This window comes from Anopheles arabiensis, chromosome 3 (genome assembly GCF_016920715.1).
Source record: "Anopheles arabiensis isolate DONGOLA chromosome 3, AaraD3, whole genome shotgun sequence".
Taxonomy (NCBI): domain Eukaryota; kingdom Metazoa; phylum Arthropoda; class Insecta; order Diptera; family Culicidae; genus Anopheles; species Anopheles arabiensis.
In genome coordinates, this window is record NC_053518.1 from 37,990,737 (window position 1) to 38,012,540 (window position 21,804).

A 21,804-nucleotide genomic window follows, 5' to 3' on the forward strand; every position below is an offset into this window, starting at 1 on the left:
CCAAACCCATGGTTTATCTTTTTCCATTCACATGCGTAGGATGCTGGATGTTGTACGTTTGACGTATAAGTGAATTTTAACTGCGATCCATCCCAGTTAGCGAACATCCAGTTAAAAAACATTTCAGTTAAAAACCATCCAGTTAGCGAACACTTATTGTAGTACAGTCTAAACTCACTAGTTGAACTACGATTCCCTGCCAATTATTGAATATGTGATTTTTAGTGAGCACGTTTTTCCATACAAACAAATTATGAAGTTTTTCTTGGTAGGTTATGAGATTTTTGTGAAATTTACAAAAACCGGTTGTCCCATACAAACGCATGCTTTTTAATTGAACTGTCAGCGAACTATCGAACTATTCGTCATACCTGCGATAACTCAAGGTGGTCGTTTCTTAAAGGTCTCCAGTATGAGTAATAGTAAAAAAACTGGGTCTTCTTGGAAAACGCTAGCTTCTAAGCACGAATGATTGTGCAACTAACAAAAGAACGTAAAGTACACATCGTTTTTCTATTTCATTTCATTTCATGTATGTTTGTTTTTCTATTGTGCTTCTAACCGCGCGGCTACATGAGGTGAAATACACAGCGAAATGAACTATTTGACAGGTGAAATATCTGACAGGTACAGCTAAAGGGTTGGGGGAGACACAACATCCGCTTTTGAAATTCTATTAAAAATAATATATTCTTAAGCAGAACATTCCCTAATACGAAGAAATTATGAACTGTTGACTGAAAATTGAGGAAGTTCTCGATATTGAAGTTATTTAATGGATTTAATTACGACTTTGTGCACGTTATTTGTTTATATTGCGCATCAGCTGGTTGCTGTGATGCTTTATCCGTCAGATATTTCGCTTGTCAAATAGTTCATTTCGCTGTATGTTTCACCTCATGTAGCCGCGCGGTAATGTATTACAGTATACGATCGGCAATCCGCACGCTCGATAATCCGCACTTTTGACAACCAAATTCATACAAAGAAACAGTGTTCGATCAATCGTTATAATATTTGAATAAAAACATATATTCTTTACTATTTTTTAATAATAAGTTTTCTTTGTAAAACACGAAAATGTATGATAAATTATAATCAACTCATGAAACGCGACAAAAATAAGAAGTTTTAAAAAACACATCCGAGCGTGAACATTTTAACAATATAACATCGTATTGCGTACCTCCAGGCGTTTGTCTGATCGATAATGTATGTAGAATTGTCATTTAAGCATAACAATTTTACATATATCTTCTTAGCTTACTATTATATCCCAATCATATTCATAAAATAAGTAAACAGAGCATTTATAGAAATCAAAAGTACCAGACAACTGTTGTATTAAGATTTTCTGTCGAAAACACGGACGCCTGAGAGAAATTGTACGCTACGTTAAGTATCGATCGAGATGTTTTCGACAGAATGCCGCAATATGCCAACGCTAATGTCAAACGCAGTCGACTTCTCTCGCTCAAAGCAACATGCGGAGAGCGAGAGCGAGCTGTCAAACTCACGCGGTTCTTCAATGGCGTTTTGTTTACAAACATTGCGGTGCGGTTTTGCAAGCGGCGTGTTCAATTGCGATTTTACCAAGTTTATTATCAAAATTGTAGTGATTTTTCACTCGTAACGAGTACATTTTGCAGTTTCTCAGCAAATAAAAGTGTTGTTCAATACGAAAAGTGAGAGTAAAAGTGAAAATTAACTGTGAAAACATATCAACTGTGTGGCATTGTGTGTACCGGTGTTTCAAGCTCAAGCCAGAATGGAAGGCGATGGTGTGGTTAAGCAGCCGGCTGGTGTCGACTCTCGTTTAAGGCATGCACAAACGCAGCATGGCCATTATAGCACGGTGGACGAAGAGAACATTGTCGTTTTGCAGCGATGCTTTACGCCACCGCCGCTGGAAGAGGAGGCAGCCAAGGAAGTGGTGTGGTTCGAGGAGGTCATGATATCCGAGGTAAGTGGTGCCACGTTTCAGTTTACCTTCTGTGATAATCTAAGGATTTGATTGTTTGGTTAAACAAACAAACGTTGAAATTATTTTCGTATGTGCATTCTTTCACTACACGAGAAACGGATTAAAGGTTAAAAATGTATAACATGTTTTAAATAATGTTTGCTCGAAACACAATCCTCGTGGCTTAGTGTCACGGACAAAGGTATGAAACATATGGTGTTAAAAATTCCTCTCGGTACTTCCCCTGCCAAGTCCTACAGCCGTCAATTTTACAGCCGAGGTACGGGTTCAAGCCCTGTTTCTGTCCTTGACGTATAGCCAAGCGTACACTTTTAGTGACTTTAGGTAGACCGCCAAGACCGTCTATGGTTGTTGTGTCAAATAATAATAATATAAAAAATAATAAAAAAGTTTCTTGATCCGTGCCGGCGAATATTGTACTTTTTCCGTTGCTTGAAAGCTCAGAACATGTGCCACACTCTAAGCAGTGAATGTTTTCCCACACCATTGCCACACCAGTTACAAGACCTGTGATAACACATACCGGACATAATAGGTCGGAAATTAACATCATTCAACTGTAGCCGATATGTACACAGTTGTTTTTTTGTGGGTTTGTATCTCTTCGAGCAGTCTCGGCCCCTGCTGATGAGGGCTGATGTCTGCCTGCACAGCACCAGACGATGCAATTATCCTTTTCGCCACTCAACGAGGCGTGACAAAGTTCTATCGTGTTGACGCAAGCTGTCGTGTGTTCCGTCTTTCAGCAAGTGTCTGTTGTCTGTTGTCAGTGCTGAGCAGGCACCATTGTTTCCCTGGACTCGGTACTCGGATCGGTCCCTGGGCTGGCTCCGGTTTGGAGGTCCGACTGGTAGCAACATCTGCTGACGAGATTGTTTACAATTAATTTACAGCCTTGATCCCATATTTCATCAGATAACGTCGTACCCCGCCCAGCCCGACAGTGGACGTCGGCGCGTATGTGCAAGGCATATGTTGGCTTACTGCTCGTTTCGTACCAGCGGGTTGACAGCGGCCACCGTACTGCGAGGCTGAAAAAGGGCCCATTTAGCTTTTATCGTTCCAAGAAAAGGATTTGCAAACCTAGATGTGCCATGATCCTCGCTGGCAGCAGACTAGAAAGGGTAGGCTCGATAGGATGATTAATGGTACTAAAAATAACAGAATTATCCAACACTAGCCTGTTATGCTTACACATATCGCAGCGGGGCATATCTTATTTGTGTAATAGAACCGTAGACTTTTGTTTTCAGAAATATAGAAATATACGTTTAATTTCGACCATTATTCTGTTAGCAACACATGACACACAGCCTTGATTTACAACGAATCTTAGTTAAATCATTACTAAGCATGACTAACTTTTCCTAGAATTGCATCTTGAACAGCGCTTTAAGTACATTTTATCTTGAAGATGACTGGACTGCCGTCAGCAATGCCCTCGATGTCTTGTCGCTAATGGCGTTTGTTTCATGTTGAACCCGCACTTGAACGTACGAACATTGTGGGAGTGGTATAATTAGCATTTTAATTTCAAATTGAAACCGTACACGTAAGCTGATTTGCACGATGGGCTAATGACTATGGTCGTATTGGGGATATATTGAAATAAAATAAGTAAGGGCTACACAATGGCAACTTTTTTAAACAAATGCTATTTAGTTTATGTTACCGAAAGACTGCTAGTTTTATACAATTAAAAAAACAGTTAGTTAGGCTTGATCAACTTTCTATGAAACAGTATTTTTCTATGTAACCTATTGGAAATTTAGCTCTATTTGATGTTGTCCTTTTTCTGGAAGATGTTTGAATACAACCTGATACGTTATTTTTAACCTTTTTTTAAATACAATACGTGATGAGGGCTACCAAAGGTTATACACATTGTTGCATTTAATTAAAATACTCCTAGGACCACTTCTGTACCAGGTACCGATCATTAAATTGTAAAAGCAGTCAGTACCTCCTTTTATACGCAGAGCATGCACAATAGGCCAGCCTAGACAAGTGTGGTTCGACGTTGGGCAGGAAATAAGGGCTGGTGGAAATGGTTTCTCAAGTGGATTAATGCTTTTCAGACAATCACACAGATCGAGTATGTAAGTGCTTGTGTGCGCGTTCGGCGGTAAACGACGGGTGTGGAGCGTTGATACCTTGCAGAGGGGTTCGGGTCGGGGGAACAAGAGCGCGGCGGGAGGAGGAAGCTGTTGAGATTGTTTTAATAAGAAAGTTTCATTTTCTTTACCAAGAAGGTCCGTCCGGTACGATACGTGAGGCAAATCCCGGGTAACCGCATTTGATTAGGAACGGTTCAGTGAAAGCATTTCGCATCGGCTGTGACCGATGGGACCGGCGGTAAACCGGCGGGTCCTGGTCGGTCGGTTGGAGTTTGCTCTGTACGATTCCTTGAGATGAATTCGGTCCCGTATTTGGGAGCGCCGGTTGCACAACCCCACACACACATACACACACTCATTCCTTCTTCATTCGGTCCGTTTCGCACGAGTGGAAAATTTATTTAATTGATCGTTTAAATCCGATCCCAATAGACAAGTGCGGGGTGAGGTTGCTGTTGCTGCTGCTTGTTTGCGTGACGTTTGGTTGCTTAGGACTGCGCAACGTTGTTTGCCGCCGGTGCAAAGGTAGCTCGCAAAGTGGGGCAAGATGCAGACGGTTTGGAGCGTAATTTGGGAGCTCCGTCCTGGTCCGTGTAACTTTTAATAAACTTCTAGCAAGGGCGAGTGAAAGAGAGAGAGCACAGAACAGGGAAGAATTAAAGAGACCGTGTTACGCATACATTTACAGCGCGATGGAGGGTAGAGATTAGCGCAAGGGTGGCAAGGGTCAACCGCACGTGTAATTAAGAAATGGAGACTAATTAAACGGAATCCATTTCGTGCTGAATGCGTCTCGGTGCCGTAATGTTTAAATAGGCATTTCGTCAGTTTAGCCGACCGGCCCTTTAGCCGCGCGTTACGAATGGGCGGCCATGGGGTGTCTAAGCGCATAATGCATATTGTTTCTGCTGGATGGGGAACATAATGGGAACACCAGGAGGTGTCCAGCAGCTAAAACATTAAGGATGGTTAATGGACTTTTACAGGAAAATTAGTCTGGTTTAGTGCGGGTCGCTATTGCGAAGAGCAGGAAGCTTTTATTGTGATATGCTAAACTACTGCGGAGGTGTTGAAAGTGGGAAGCGGTTTATGTTGCTTTCATTGAAATAATTTATTGCTGTGCCGGTATATAGCTACGTTTAACTTCAATGTCAAGTGTTGCAATGCTAGAATAGCCAAGTGTCAAGTGTGTGGGCAGTACTGGTAATCCCTCAGATTCGGAAGAACCTGGTTCTGATTCCGTTTTTGGATTTGATTCCAATTCTAATTATGCGTCTGCAATAGATTTCATTTGAAAATATTGTACCAATTTCGGAATCGATTATGTAGTTGAATCCGGATTCAATTCTCGAGCAGATTCTGGAATCGGTTTCGAATTTTGTATGGGATTGGATTCAAACTAGTTAATTTGGTCCGATTAATGCGCCATGTTAGAAACTTATGACGACCCATAATTTAACCTGTAACTGAAACCAAAGTATAAAGAATCACAAACCCATACTCGTTCTGGAATTGATACTGAACCCAAACCGGTTCTGGCAGTGATACTGAATTCACTTTTTAGAAATTGATGCAGAACTTATAGTGGTCTTGGAACTGAAATTGTAAACAAATTGGCCCTGGAACTGATACTAAACCTATACCGGACCTTAAACTGATCATGAACGCATACTGGTTCTGAAACAGTAATCTAATTTATTCTTTCTTGAAACCGGACCTGTTAAGAATGCGGAACGAAACGTGATCCTGTCCCAGTCCTGGAACCGTTACAGTTCCTGTTCCGATGTAGCAATTGATTCCGCGGGTCAATTAACCTTGCGGAAGTATGCGTGTAGCCTAGGAATTTGCGTAGAAATTTAGAAATGTATGCTCAAATCTTATAGTGATTCCGGAATATATTCTATTTTCGGAATGATTAATATTAAACACAATTTCACAGAAGTGATGGGTAAATATAATTATTTTCTTGAATCGGATTGATACCCATCGGATCCGTTACCCATCAGAATCGGACTCGGAGTTACTCCGAACTGTTTTAGCGGAGGGGAGGAGGGGGGGGGGGTGTGCACGGGAAAAAACTTCGGACTCATCGAATCCGACTACGAATCAATCTGGATCAGTCCGGATCACTTTGAATCAGTCCGGATCAGTCCGGATCACTTCGGATTAATCCGGATCAGTCCAGATCAGTCCGGATTGGTCTGAAAGCGTCTGAACGAGTCTGATCGAGTCCGGGTCAGTAGTTTAGGTTGGCGGTGCAAAAACAGTAAGGCTATTTGAATGTCATATAACAAAGAAAATTGTTATCCGACGTACCGGAGTCGGAGTTGATTCATGACTTCGTTCTGGATTACCCATCACTGGTTCAAAGATGCTGGTCTTTTTGTTTTTGACAGCTTCGGACTTGAAATATGTAATGATTCAATTTTGAAAAAATAAAAAAAGCATATCTCTTTGCATTAAGTGGTTTACATCAATGTTGAAACTTGATTAACGCTCCAAAATGTATTCTAATTCGGAAATTTAATGTAATTCGGGCTCCGGAACCAATTCCTTTTTAAGAACCGAATTCGGAATAGATCCCAGAATCGATTTCAGGTAAATTCAAAACTAGCCGGAGTGTATTTCAACCATAACATCATTTTTCCCCAACACTAATAAACATGCGTACTCCAGCGACGAGTTTCATCAATGTATAGCCATTGATGGAAGCTAAACTATGTTATTTTTAAGACTAAAGACTTATCGCAACCAATTGAGAGAATTGAAGAGGCAAAAGCATGAACATCTTCATTTACTAATGCATGCTGGAAACTCGAGACTGTAAAACATTATTGATTCTATGTTAAGACACGTTTGATGCTATCTTAAAATTTTTATTACATCAAAATCCTGATCTGGATCAATTTGATGGGCTGCTGGCATGCTGTCAGCCTGCGTACGGCGCCGGCTCGGCAACGGCGGTGCATTAAAAAATCCAATCTTTATCTATCGGCTATCGGGAGTCGCAGCAAAACACACACTCAACCCCAATGTAACCGAAGACAGAAAAAGCAATCAAACTAACCCCAATGGACCTTGAAAAATGAACCGCTTCCTTTCCCCATCCCCTCGGGGTGCCCGATGGAACGGGTTCAAGAACGCTTGAGCGGACAAGCAGCTCTTGGTGGTGGTATACGCATGGATCGGCGAACCAAACAACTGTGAGATGATTGCTTCCGAAATAGAAGCTCTCGAATATCCCGGTCCGCCGGTCCGGCCGGCCCGGGGAAGTCCAACGGGAAGGCCGTAGTTCTTCGGCAATAATTCTCCAATCACCGTTTCGGGTTTGAATAGACCGCCATGCACGGCCCGTATCGGTGGAATGCAGTCTCTGAAGATCGATCGGCTAAGGTTCAATCGTAAACCAGAGACACCAGAAGTACACACACACGCGCGCAGAGTACAAAGTGCACCCCGGTACGCTTATTTCAAGTAAAAAGATTTAGCGCTGTACAGCTGGTTTGGGTTTGCGTTGGGAAATTTAGGCAACAAGCGGTAGCACCAACTGTACAGACAACCGTTCTTGGCCACCGCCATGCATTGGAGTGTGATTGTGTCGGAGTCATAAAATCGACGGACATCCGACACGCCACCAGGGCTAGGTGTCAGGGAAAACGGTTTTTGCGGGAGCGGGTTCGATACGATGGCGGTCGGTCCGTACGGCTCGGCCATTGGAAACCCTGTCGCATCGTGTTGCGCTATTCATTCGAAGTGTGATCGATGGAAGCGGTAAATTTGCTTCTAGGTGAAACCGGAAGCTTTAGCGTGATGTTTTTTTATTTCGCTGGTTCCTTCATATCATTCTTGTTCAGGGGTGCGCTGGTACTGCTGTACAGTGTCGAATGTTGTCATGTTTTAATGTTATAAAGTGTTTTCAATTATAAAATTTTTCGATTTCAATATGCTTTTGGATGATATTACACTTTACATGTTGGTTTAAAAAATGTGTCAAATTAGGTAATTTTGTATACATTTTATTTTTATTCGGGAGGTAATTGCACACTCCAAGTTAATTCTTTTATTCCCTATTTGTATTTTTCTATAACATCCTACATGCGTGCTACAATTGGTTTGCACAAAAATTACGTCTTGACTGTCGGGGCAAAGATCAACCCTTTGTGTACCTTGTTGTACCTCGTGTGTCCCTCAACCAACCTTATACTTGCCTGCTAAAAGATCCGCTTCTTTCAAGCAATCCTGTTCGGTTGAATAACCCTCCAGCGCCGTTGCCAGCGGGGCAACGATGGTGGTACATTGCCTTGCAGGATGTTCTACGGGTACGAGAGAAAGATACAAAAGACTTAGATGACACTGGTCCCCCGGTCATGAATTCATTCCCGACGGTTTTGATTCGGCCCGGTATCGCTCGGAGTCGGTTAGTCGATTGGCACGGTATTTGCAAATGGTACATAGGTTGGGAAAATTCGTGCACCGTGGACGTCTCCACTGGATATGGTAGTGCCTGGTATTGAATGTCAAAACCGTCGTCCTTGGAGAGCGCTGGCATTCGTTTGGTGAAAATAGATTTTTTTTTTTGTTTTCAGTTGCAACCTCTCCCGGTGCTACCGTCGTCATCGTCGTCACCTGTGTTTTGGTGAAAACTCCAAGGCATCACGGGCCTTTTTCCAGCTGCAGCAGCATGCCCGGGGTGCGGGTGTAGCTAAAAGTGTTGACGGTGCACCAGAAGGCTATAAATAAAGCAGCAGCAGCAGCATCAGCAGCAATAGCAAACCGGCAGGCTAGCACCAAGTGCCCCCGATGACGCTTTGCTGTGAAACCATACGTTGTGTGTGTGTGTATGGGTATTTGTATTTTCCTGTGCTTTTGTCGTTTGGATATGGCCGGAAGAAGAAGAAAAAAGTCATTCCGTTGTGTGGCGCAGGAGGCTCATGCAACAAGGGGTGGAAAGCAATTTGGATAAGCTTTCGGTTCGAATTCCAATGCTAAACCAATCCCAATTCCGCCCTCTCTGTTAGTCGTACGTAGGTGATCCGTAGAAACTCACTTTCAATCTGTACTCCCTGGAGATGTGTTTCACTTTAATTTAAATTTTCCGGCAAGGATTTACTTGGGTGGTGTGGTCAGTAGGGGTGGTAGGAACAAGAAACTAGAATGACGATAATATATGTTAACTTTATTGAGTAGTTTTTTACTGCTATTAATTATTTCACGATATGTAATTTTCCAACGTAATTTTCATAAATTTTGCTATTTTTTATCATACTGTAAAACACTGCAAAGCAAACCGGTAGCTCATGATGCAATAATTAGCTTGCCACCACAGCAAGAATCATAACCACTGCCCAGCAAACGGTGCGATCGAGCAAGAAGGGACGAAATCTTACTCCATCAAACATCATTTAATGTTTTATGTTGCGTATGAAAGCCGGTTAGCATTTTTGTCACGGAATGCTTCTAACGGCTTTCGATTAGTATTCTAGATGGCCCGGTATCACACGGCCAAACCATGCAAACTCATCGCATGGCAGGTCGACAATCGGTCCAACAACTCGCCAGACCGTAGCAATGAAATTATGTAAATGGGGTTGCATCCAACCCTTTACAGCGCTACAGCTTGACTTTTGAGATGCTGTGTTGAAGTTGGCCGGTGGATTGGATTCTATACATAGGATGTTGCTGTTGCGGTTCTCAGGGATTCAGTAGAAATGTGATAAAAATGGCTCTCCTCTACCTAGCCACTCAATGGGCGGTGGGCAATCATTTTGAATGGTTTTCGTTGGTGGTAGGGCATTTGGAATGCTTTTTTAGATGATTCTTGGTCCGCAAATGAGTGGAAAAGTTAGATTCTATACAACAATCGCTTTCGAAACTGTTTAATTACAGTTTTGTTACGCAAAGCTAGCCACATTAAACCCCGTCCTATCTACTTCATTTCTTTGTTATTTATGTTTGAATTGAAGTGTTATTTGAACACAAAATTACTCGCAAGTTTACAAGGTGTCTCACTTATGCGTGGTTATTTTCTGCGTTATGGTCAACCTGTTAGTACATTGTTGCGTCGCTATATGCTGCATATTGATCGTAAGTGTCGGGTGTGTATGCGTTGAAAGTTCCATTTTTTACCCTCATCGAAGGAAGTTACTTTTTAGCTGCCCAAAAGTTAAATCGCTGACGTGTACTATTTCGCCATCGGGGCCAACGAGAAACGCAACGAGGTTAGGCGGCAGTATTATCACATGCTGACGATGGTCGTTACCGACAATGGTTGGGATATGGCTTTGGGTACGCCTTTAGCAAAATGGCTAACAAGCGTTCAACCGCGGATTACAACTCTAGCCGGTGCAGGGAGTTAGTTCTCGCATGCCAAGTTTACCTTCGGCTCATAGCAAAACTGTCAGGCCGAACGTCCCTTTCGTCGGTTGGTGATGCAAGCGGTTGTGTTTAAATAAATGGTTACCGTTCCCGGGATGGTTACCGGGCTACGGAGTATGATGTCGGTTCTCCCAAAGGACGCACGTCCTTAAACCAATGCAAAAATAGCTGATCCAGAGAATAGGCTACGGTCGTACAATCAACGGTCGTACAAGCAACGGTCGTAGCTGATGAACGGAAACGAAGGTATGTTTTGTTGCCACTCTCCAAACCCATCATGGATGTGTTTTTGAAGCTGTCGGTCGAAAGTGTTGAGATGTTAACATTTTGTGGTGTTTTGTAGGACTTCTTTCACTAAAATGTGATTTAGTGCATCCTGAAAAACATTGTTCTATGTACCGTGGGACGTGAATGAGTCTTAAAGATGCTGTAATTTTAAATAGTGCTTTGTTTTTATTTATTATTTATATTGTGTTTAAAAAAATGGGAATTGAGTGAATATTCGATTCAAAATAAACTTGTCAATCATGGCAAAAAGTGTGTCGCAACACCAGGGTCTTCCACTTTACTGGAGATTATGTGGCAGATTTTCTAGGGGTACTTAATTCTTTCAAATTCACTGGTTGGATTTATTTTGGTTTGCTTTAGGTGCTTTTTCATGCCAGAATTAACAAATACATTATTCAAATTACAGTGATGACGAATAAAATAATGAGAGCTAGGAACATGCCAAAAAGATTTGATTTAATTTATTTAATTTATTTGGATATTTTGTCGGACCTTCGTAGGTCTACACAATAGTAGGTCTACACAATAGTAGGTCTACACAATCGTAGGTCTAATACTTAAAAACTACCGCTCCTGACATTAAGCGACTCCAAACCAAGCAATAGGCACCATTGATAGTAAGGAGGTTAGATCCCGTTAGACAAAGGAAGGAGTCGTAAGGCGTACCTAGTAAATTTCCGCTGACGCCATCCATCAATTATTACTATTAGTCAGATCTACTTCATGGAGTATTTGAGCAGATTGAATAAGAAAAACAATCAGATGGCAAATCATGTCACAGAAAGCTTACCTAAACGTTCTTCAAACATTACAAATCAAGAGAAACCCCTTTTTAGAATGAACTTTGTTACAAAGATAATTTAAATATTAAATCTTACCCAAATCCCGAAAACACACCACAGCTTCCAAGTTTTATAAGCATCTGTTTAATTTTCACATAATGCAGCTGTACAAACACGTGAGCTTCAACCAAAAAATCAATATTTGTTCCCTACTCCTTGTTTGAATCGTCTCACACATACATACACATACATACAGTGGCATTAGAGAATTAAAATAGTAGTTGTGTGAATATGGATCCAGTGTGCACACTACTTCACCGCGACCGCAAATTTAAATTACTTTTCAATTAATTTTAATTAGGTTACACTTTCTTAAGAAATCATAAGGTGCTTAGCCTCCTCCTTTCTTTCATGCTAAACTACTCACAGAGTGAGAGAGAGAGCGCGCGAAAGAGCGTAAGTGAGAGGTGGTCAAGGTAGCAGCGCCTTAGTTTCCCCGGCTAAATGCCGCGGTTTTCCAGTGAAAAGGTGAGTAGTTTTTATCCTGGCAGTGATTGTAACCGGGTGCACTAGCTAGCAGCACAGCTCTACATGGTGACGGCGGCTACCATGGTGTATGGTACTTAGTATAACTACACGCCCTTAGCTACGGCACCGGTGCCTCATTAGACTTAAGTAAGCCGCCCTTTACTGTAAGTACCGTCCCAAGTTATGTTTTCTTGGCTGGTTCCTCCCATTCTATTGGCGTTCTATGGTGTCGGAGAGCCGGGGAGCCGGTTAACTCAGCTGCTGCCGACATTTTCCCGCTCGTATCATGCGGCCACCTGAATGCCATTTTCCATCGAGTATGACAATTTGGCGTAATAATACGCCGCGATGTTAGGTGGAGTGCGATACTCTCTCCGCAAACAAGTGCATAATGCCGCGGACAAGCTAAAAGGGATTTCGTACTGATTATCTCCGTGCGGAAAACACATGGTTCGGGTGGAGGGATTTTCCTTTTGACTGACATAAATCACATGAAACCGTGTGAAACAAGCGAATTTCTGAAGCGAATTCTGAAGCTCGCTATAGAATGGTTTTGCGGCGACGGGTATTATTTGCAGTGCACGGTGCGGTCTATTTTAGCAGCAGTATGGGGTAGTTTAATAAACTATTTTCATGGGAGGATTTGGTTAACCTCTTTCGGTGGGGACGCGCCATGGCTACCATTTCGCGAACGCGAACGAGATTACAAGACGAACCGTTACGCTAACATTTTAAACAATATTATTAAAAGCGCCCTCTCCAAATAAACCAGAACATCAAGCCAGCCTGCTCGTGGTGTCGATCGTTATTTATTCAACCCGTGCCCGGTCGAATCATTTCAACGCGGTCCGAATTATTTATGACAAACGCACCAGAGACATGACGCGAGCGATGCCGTTACAGTGTAGTTTTAATGCCTCTTGGTGCAACTGCGCACCGGTCCCGGGTGCCATCAGCACATCGGTACCAGCGTATAAAGCCGGCTGCTCGAGTAATTGTATTATTTTGGGAATGCTTCCAAACGCCACAAATAATGCAATAATAATCAACCGTTGCGAAACCCGTCGAGGTTCAGCGAGTGAGCTCAAATTTGAAGTGTAAATAAATCTTCCCTTTCGAACCGTGCATCTTCCACCTGTTGTGATGCTGTCTGTCTGGCATCGTGACTAGTAGCAGCAGCAGCACCAGCAGGTCCCGTCTATCTCAGACACTTACCGCATCGATGGTATGGTTTCTTCTGTTTGCTAACGATAAGGAAGTAAGAACGAGGAGACATCGCACTGTACTGTGCAGTGCAGTGGCGGGAGTTGGTGGCTGTTCGGTTAGCAACCGGTGGATCATATTAATCGCTGGCGGGTTCGCTCGTCCAAACTATCCCGCGAAAGTCCCGCTGCTGGCACATCAATGCGTGCAAACGATGGAAAGCGAAATAGTGTTCAATCTAAATTTAGCTGTACTTGAAGCGGATGGCTGATGCCATGGCAGTGCATGTGTGTTTCTGTGCGGGGAAACAGTACGGTAGCATTTGTGATGGACTTGTAGTAGCATTAAGCCCCAAGGAAAAGGGAGAGGCGTCACCATCTTCGGCTGGCATTACCTATGCAAGCGTCCCTTAAGTATCACAAAAAGTGCATAAATGACGCTTGCAAACGCTCGTTAAACGCAATGTTGTAGTGCTGTGTTTACGGACGGCCCGATTGGTGACGATTATGGTCACCGCCGAGACAACGCTAGGACCGCATTACGACCCGCGGGCTGGGCAAGTGCACGACATACGACATACAACGCCAAGTGCCGCCGTGAGTTTAGTGTGGCAAATAAACTGCTCAGGAACAACCGAGATATGGATGTGGTGTGAGTTTTGGGAAGCCGTCTGATTGTCATTCTAATTTTAGTGCTGCGCAGTTTGCTGCTTCTTCTACGGATGATGGTGCGGTGGGCAATTTAATTCTCTAGTGCTATGTGCCAAAATCATAAATGACGAGACGAGTGCAACAATGTCGCATGTGGGAAAGTATCGATGGTGTGTGCGAGTGTTTATTGGAGGTTTTATTGCGGCTGCCGATGATATGAGATCTCTATTGGTATGCTACGGGCGAGCACACTGAGCTGATAAACTTCCGAGCTACTCGGTAAGCACGCAAGCCGGGATTACCGGGTCAAAGGATCTACCCGGATTGGTGTATAATGAGGCAAGGTTAATTGAAATTGGTTTTATATCCCGCCCTCTCCGGCCATCTCACCTCCATCGTTGTTAAAGAAGCTCCCACAACTCGCTCCCGATAGCAAAACGTCCGTTCTCCAATCGATCGGCCTTCCGGGGGACCTTCTTTTTGATCCTTTTTGGTGGACAGAATCTTTCGAAGAAGGAACGTAGTGATAATGAAGTAACATGAGCCTTTCTCCTGGACAGTGGAAGGGTAATCTTTGCCAGAAGATATCGTTTCTTACTGTGTACGACGGACTGCTATGCGGATGCAGAAAGTGGCGCTGGGTATTTGGTCTATTTTGTACTGTCATCTCTTCGCAAGGTAATGCGGTCGTCTTCAGAAGTCGCTGAAGACTTCGCTTGCTGGTGAAGTTTTGTAAAAAGGGTTGCTGTTTTTTTTGTTTGTCGTAGCTGTTGCGACTGTAGCATTGGGCTGTGAAGGAAGCGATCTCGTGCCGAATACAAGGTTGCTCTGTGAAAGGGGTTAAAGGTCGAGCCGGTTGTGTATAATTATGCCCAATGCTCGGGAAAGGTACATGGTTTGCAGGGGAAGAACGTATAATCTTTCATCCATTAAGCTGATTGTGTTTCAGGGGTTGGCAGAATTTTCCTTACAAATCGGATGGAGATGCGTATCAATTAGATCAAGCAGTGAAAGGATCCCTTTTCTTCGGGCTTGTGTACGTATGTGTGCGTGGGTTCGGTAAAGGTACAGCGTTCCAATCAGCTTCGGAGCGAGAGTGAGATCTCATATGCGGGTGTTGATGTGAACGTTCTGCGTGTAAAATACCAGCAGCCTTTGAAGTATCGCAGTATAAACGTTAGCTAAAAGCAATTGTAGTGTTACGAAGTGATGCTAGTAAAGCTTAACTGAAGGAAAAAGTGCGTGTTTTTTTATTTACTTACAAGGATTTGTAAATGCCATGGCGTAAGATTATGTTGAAAAGCTTTTTGGACATCGATCCTATATTAATAATATTATATGTATTTATGCTGAAACAATCTTGTTCTTCATTTGTTGTTTCAGCTTTGGTAGCGAACAATAACATATCTGTCATGTCGTTAGTTTGACTGGCTGATTTCATTTGTATTCCGACTTTTGTTAAGCTTTTTCATTCATCTAAGCTGTGAGACTTACCATTGTTCTCGATGCGTGTTACAAAATGCAGATCTAAAAAATATGAATTTTATCAGTAAGTAACATATCAAACTAAATATTTATGACAATATCATGTGCCAATACTGCGCATCTTTTATTCCATAACACTTCTGCTATTCTTTGAGTTTGTCGTTTTACGTAATTTGTGCTGACGATTGTTGTTATTTATAGATTTCAATCGTAAACATTAGATTCGTTCGATTTGTGATATCGCCTGTTTTAACTAACCATCCCGATCCGGTAGGTTTCTCAACCGATGTGAATTGGTTAACAAAAAGCAAGGAGACGCATTTAGAAGAGTAATCCATTGCATTCTGGCCGATCGTGGCGTGAAACACACGCACAAAGATCGTTTGTTTCGCCCTGTTATCCAAACCAGCGGGGTGTTATAAACCTCCATAGATTAATAGCTCAACTGCAGGCTATTTTATGGCCTTTAGCCGAGTGGCCCGTCGACGAAACGGCCCTTGAGAGACTGTTTGTAAACGATGGTGATAAAGGTGTTGGTGGTAGTGGTGATGGCGGCAGCGGGGCACGGCTTTCGGAATGCGACAAAAGTGCAGCACACAGATCTAATTTCACGTTGTCACCGATGTCACTGATCCGTCTGTGCCTTTTAGGCCTGAAATTGCTGTTCGCGTGAGTGATGAACACGTGCTGCGTATAAATAGCACCGAAATGTGTGCGCTTATTTTCATACGCTCCAAACGAATGAAGGTACAGCTCTCATGACCGTTTTCCGATCACATATGGCTGACCGGTTCGTCTTCAAGTTGAAAGGTGTCTCGTTTTATGCGTGCTAGAACTCGTTTCCAAGCCGAGTTCAACGCACCGTCGGGGATCATAAATTTTACAGTGTTTGGGGTTTATTTTTTTATGTCTTAAGCGCTCTTAAGCCACAGCAGACGCCACAGAGATGATGGAGCAAGATTGAAGAAATTGAAATTGAACGTGGCGCGCCCGTTCTGCACTTTTGCCAGGCAAACGTGGGGGGCGAGTACACTGTGCTGCGATTGCTAAACTGGCAAATAATGTTGGTGTAATTAATTCGTATCATTTGTGCATTCTTGATACGGTGGATGCTTTCTCCCCGGGATACGCGCAAGCAGCCATTAGTTGGTGCAGCATCTGGAGTAGCGTTTTAGCATCATGCTGATATTTGCGAAGTGTTCTTAACAAGACAGGTATGCTATGTTGCTACCGCCTCGTCAAACAGCAAATGTCAGTAACACTTTTTCCGACAAGCCTCGTGCGCTGTGCGCGATAATTAATCGTTTGATGTTTACGAAGGTTTACTATAGGAATGTTCCTAAATATGTGTTTTAATTATGAGACATATTAAATTGAGGATTTGTTTGTTACAGGTAAACAGGAGCTATTTTGGCTTGAAGTTGTGTCCGGTAAACGGATATATCTGAGCAATTTATTTGTACTTTTTAACCTATTGAGCGTTTGTAAAGAAAATTGAGCAGAAGTACGTACATATTCTAAACATTGTATTTGTAAATTTTCTGAGGATTCCTGGTCAAATTTTTTTTCTCAGTTTTAGAACAAAATCAAGGGTAATAAAAGGATTGTCGCAGGTTTGTGAGTTTTTCACAAAAATGCAGGTCTCGCGTTTTACGACGAAAAGATCGAAGCTAGGCATAGTTTCGTGGTAAAACATAGACGGTTTGACAGATGGAAAGAGTCGTCAAAAAATTGTCGCGGAAGACTTTTTGGGTCGTCTTGAAGCAGTGTAAGAGTGATTTCATTGTATATATAATTAATGGGTTAAGGATAACTGCTTTATAAATTGCAATAATGATTCATCTGTTTTTATTGAATTTCTTCATATCGAGGCCCTGATCATACCGCTTTTTAATTTTACATGATTGCCATTGGATTTGCTTGGAAAGACCGTCAATTTGCGTAGCATTTCTTGGCTGCTATTCATATACAAGTACGAGAGAAAAAACAGTACTCAACCTGTTGTTACGCCTGGTAACAATTTGGTGAGTAGCTGGATAGACTTTCTTAGAACTGGCTTGTTTGTATATAATATGTATTTGCTCAGTTTAAAAATTAGTCTTTCTTCGGTCGATTGACTTTTGCTACTGGCCTAACATTCTCGATGGCGCCTATTTTTACGAACAGCTGATCAGTCTTGACCGCATTTGACCCTATTTCGCGACCGCTGCCGAACTTTATCCTAATTGGCCCTATTTTTGATAATCTAGCTGTTTCGCCTTTGGGATATCTTTTTGTCCTTATCTGTTTTACAGCGCCATCTGGTGCTTTATTCGTATATTATTCGAGCTGTCCTTGACAGCTCGTTGTTTTATAAACATTACGGCTGCTGATCTACCACGAGGTAGATATCGTGCCAACACAACCCCTGTTGTTTTTAAGACCGTTGTTTTGTCGGTCTAGGATGACAACGACATTCGGAATCAAGTGTCCAGACCATAAAAAAGTTAAATACTAAAAAGGTTTAGTGTGTACGTGAATTTGAAGATTATATATATTTTGAGGCGATCCGGAATTTCAATCAACCAAAACGTCCGTAATTTGAAACATGAGCTCGAAACTGTCTGGAGTTTGAGTCAAAATGTCCTTGCAGTTTTATTTATTTTTTGCAATGTTTCGAGTAAAATTAAGGATAATTTTTTATTTTTTGTCTAATCTAGAAGGTTTGCTGCAGTAAAATGTTTTACCGTAACATTTCAGTAAGGTTTCACCGATTCAAATTTAATTAGCAAGAAAATATTAAATGTCAAAAATGTCTTATGTGTCGGAATTTCGAAGTTCAAAGAGGTATTAAGGAATTAATGACCTTTTTAGAGGAGCAGCCAAATAGAATAATACCAATTAGCCCAACAAGCCAGCAATCGGCATTTGTTGTTCAAGGGTCATAAATGCTTGTTATGTCCATATTTGAACAAGAATAAACGATTAAAACACCGCTAGATATCCTATTTGAACGATGTGTTTACAGCATTTGGGTATGAACTCTAAAAAGTTGTTTTGGGAAATTTTCGAAATCATTGGTATCAAATCATTTGACAAGTTGATTATACATCGGGTAAAATGATTGTTTGTCTAGTTTCAAAGATCATTGAGCTCAATCTTAAATGAATCTCCACATTGTTTGTTATGATGCAAGCATTTATGTTGGCGAATTTCTTGTAACAATACTTCGTTCGCTTATTGGAGCTTCACTATCCAGGATATTTGCTTTTTCTATAAACCAAACTGCTTAGTCCCTCGAAGAATAATTCAAATGCGAGATAGCATCAACTGGTGGAAGACTATACATTGTAACAACAGGCGAAACAAAGCTAGGCAAACCAGCACTTGTGGAGCGGTTCGAATAGAATGGTTCTTTAACCTGTTTTGCTTCCTTCGCTATATTCCCCATCGCGCGCACCACGGCACGTCTATTCGAAGCACTTTTTAGCTCATGACATTGATATTATCATCGCTTCGGCTGTCTTTCACATTGCTTGATGGCACATTACTGGATCTCATTTCCACTATCAGAATTGAAAAGTTTTCTATGAATAGCAAATTTTTCGCCGTTATCTTCTGCGGTCGTGAGGAAAGTCAAGGTGGTAGGAGGGAGGGGTTAGGACGAAATAAAAAAAGACAGACGAATGTTTAAGCGAATAGAATCACGCTGAAACCAGTGCTGATTTGATTCGTTCTGATTCGAACATGTACTACGCCGTGAAGTCTGTTTGCCGGATTCTCGTGTCTCCGATTAGGGACCACCAGTTTGGCAGGATATAAGGGGGAGGGGTGGGGGGAGTGCTGTGGATGGCCGGGAGATTGAGCTAAAGAAAACGGCACATCGTCGTCCTTTCTGCAATCCGGGAACTGGGCGAGATTTGAGGTACACTGGCGGGCGGGCGGTAGGTAACACTGCCAAGATGGTAAGCCAATTTTCTATTTCCTTCGACGAAATCGTACGCCACCGCTAAAACTGTGCAAATCCGGTCGGAAAATCATAGCCTGCTAACCATCGGAAATGGTTCTGCTCCTTTCCCCGTCCTGTGGGGTTGGGAAGCGAGTTTATTCGCGTTTCGCCCGCGTGTGTTTCACTTTTTGCGCCATACCCGTCGCCGCCGCCGCTTCGCCTGCTGCGGGGTTTATGGCGATGGTTCGATGGCAGTTTCGGTGCAAACCACACGAGGGTCATATGCTGGTTGGTACCGGTCCGCTGGAGCCGTTGATGGCAGCACCAGCACGTCTGTCGTCCATCACGGGCAGGCTACCGGCAAACGCGAGCTGCGGCGGGATACGTTAGAACCTGAACCCGAGAAGCCTCGAGTCCCTGCCATGCCAGGATCATCATGCAAACTCTGGGGAAATTGAATTCTTTTCGGTTTTATTCGAAAGTCCAACTCGCGGCACCGGCTCCGGTTTGTTTCGCATGATTGAGGCTGCTTTGTGGTTTGGCGGGCGTCGGGATGGAACAAGGGTCACACGGCGGAGGCGCATTAGACGGTACTTGATTGTTGGAGCAAGGGACAGGACAAAGTACCCAACCAAGGGGTGCAGCAAGGGCACGGTAGATACAAAAAAGAGGGAACGGGCTTCAGCTTGAGTAATGTGTTTCAGTGCGCCCCGGGAATGGAACGAAAACATTTTGAAAACATTATTTTATTTCTGTTAACCTTCGTCGTGGCTGCTCTCGCGGGTGGGTAGAGCACCTCCGACCTACCGGTCCACTCAACTAAAACGGTGTTATTTGGCAAACCTAGGCGCTTGGCTTTGGTGGTGGTAGTTTTAAAGCAGCTTAGCTGGAATTGTGGCATGTTGTGTTTCTCTTATTGTTGCTCTCCGCTTTGGTATTGCGCTCTGTGCTGCGTTAGTTTTCGCGTCTGCGGGTTTTTGGAGTGAAAATGAAACTGGATATCAATTTTCCCCGATTGTTGTGGTAGCGCTCACATCAACACCGAGCGAAGGTTGTTGTGTGCCGCATTACTTCTTCTAGATGCTCGAGCCGGTGGCGTATTACGGTTTATAGTATATGGAAGGATGCCGTTGGATGCCGGTAAATGATGCAGATTTGTTCGCATCAATCGGCACCGCTGGCAACAACTCGTGACGTGGTCGTGGAACACGTCTCCGGCAGATCGAGTTTGTTTGGCTTTCGGCAGACGAAGGAATGATGCTGGCGAGTGACGATAATGAATGTACAGCGCGCGCTGCACATGGTAGGAATGTGCAAAATGGATTATTTAAATTTATTTTCTTAGACATGGTTTTTGGAAACAGATTATAAAGAAAGATTTTATCGTGTTGTACATCATTAGCGGGTAAGTTTTCTATCCAAAAAGAACTTGGGAAATGGTACGCAAAATGGTACGCAAAATGTTGATTTTGAATTAAAGTTGATGTTAGTGTTGGTTCCATATTCTAATAGAAATATTACGTTATTAAATCAACAACTCGTTTAGTACAACACTCAACATTTTTCGTGCAGGGAAAAGAAGCGAAACTTCACTCAGCAAATGAAAATGCTTGCATGCAGCTGCAATCTGGGCTCCCATCAATTTGAATTGATTGACATGTTTGCGAGAAATTAGATCGATAATGGAACTTTTAACAGGCGCAACTCCTTTTCGGTGTGTCCTTTTCCTGTGTTTTGGCATTGCACCCGAAGGCATGCAGACAAGCACCATCTGACAGGCGCCTATTTGCGTGCTTACACGCAACGTCGAGTCGTCGCAATCGGGAGTTTGCCTTGGTCGTTCGGTCGGTCGGTAGGTCGGCGTAAGTAGTGTGCTCCCCAGTGCACCATTGATCGGCTGATGTCATGACAAATGTACTCCTGATTGGATGGAAGCACTCGGAAAGTATCATTAACAGTCAGCTGGGTACTGTTTTTGCTGCATGACGTGTTGGGAATAATGAATGCAATGGTACGCTACTAAAAGTACTGTATTGACCCAGTTAAGTGTTATTCTGCCTGCAAGAGGTGTGGGTAAGTAGGTGTATTTTTGTGTGTGTTAAGATCCTTGTTTTGAAAGAAAGGTGCGATTAGAATAAACGTTTCGGAAACCGAACATCAGCGAGCATTTTAAAAAATTAAAGAAAATTGAAAAACAGCTAAGCATGACTATCTGTCTTTTTCTTTAACGTGGCGAGAGCAGCAAATTGCTCTTTTGCATGCGGCAATCCATTTGTGGGTGGTGGGGCATGTTTGACCAGTGGCACGGGGTGGCCGGCGGGTGCACTATTGGCTCATCGTTTTCGGACTGCCTGCATGATGGCTTGTTGCCGCAGCAGCAGTAGCGCCAGGATTAGAATAACGAATATTGAATATGGTGCGATGGAGGAAAAACGAAAAGACAGCAAACATGCAAGCAGCCTGG

General features: G+C 42.9%; 1 protein-coding gene across 1 annotated transcript in view; it reads left to right on the forward strand.

Annotated features, from left to right (window-relative positions):
• The first annotated feature begins 1,544 nt into the window (after window positions 1-1,544).
• Window positions 1,545-21,804, forward strand: part of LOC120903927 (RNA pseudouridylate synthase domain-containing protein 2-like) — a 186,642-nt gene continuing 166,382 nt past the window's right edge. Inside the window, exon 1 of the mRNA XM_040313604.1 lies at window positions 1,545-1,963. Coding sequence (XP_040169538.1) covers window positions 1,769-1,963 — 195 coding nt within the window. The 5' untranslated portion in view covers window positions 1,545-1,768. The remainder of the gene's footprint in view (window positions 1,964-21,804) is intronic.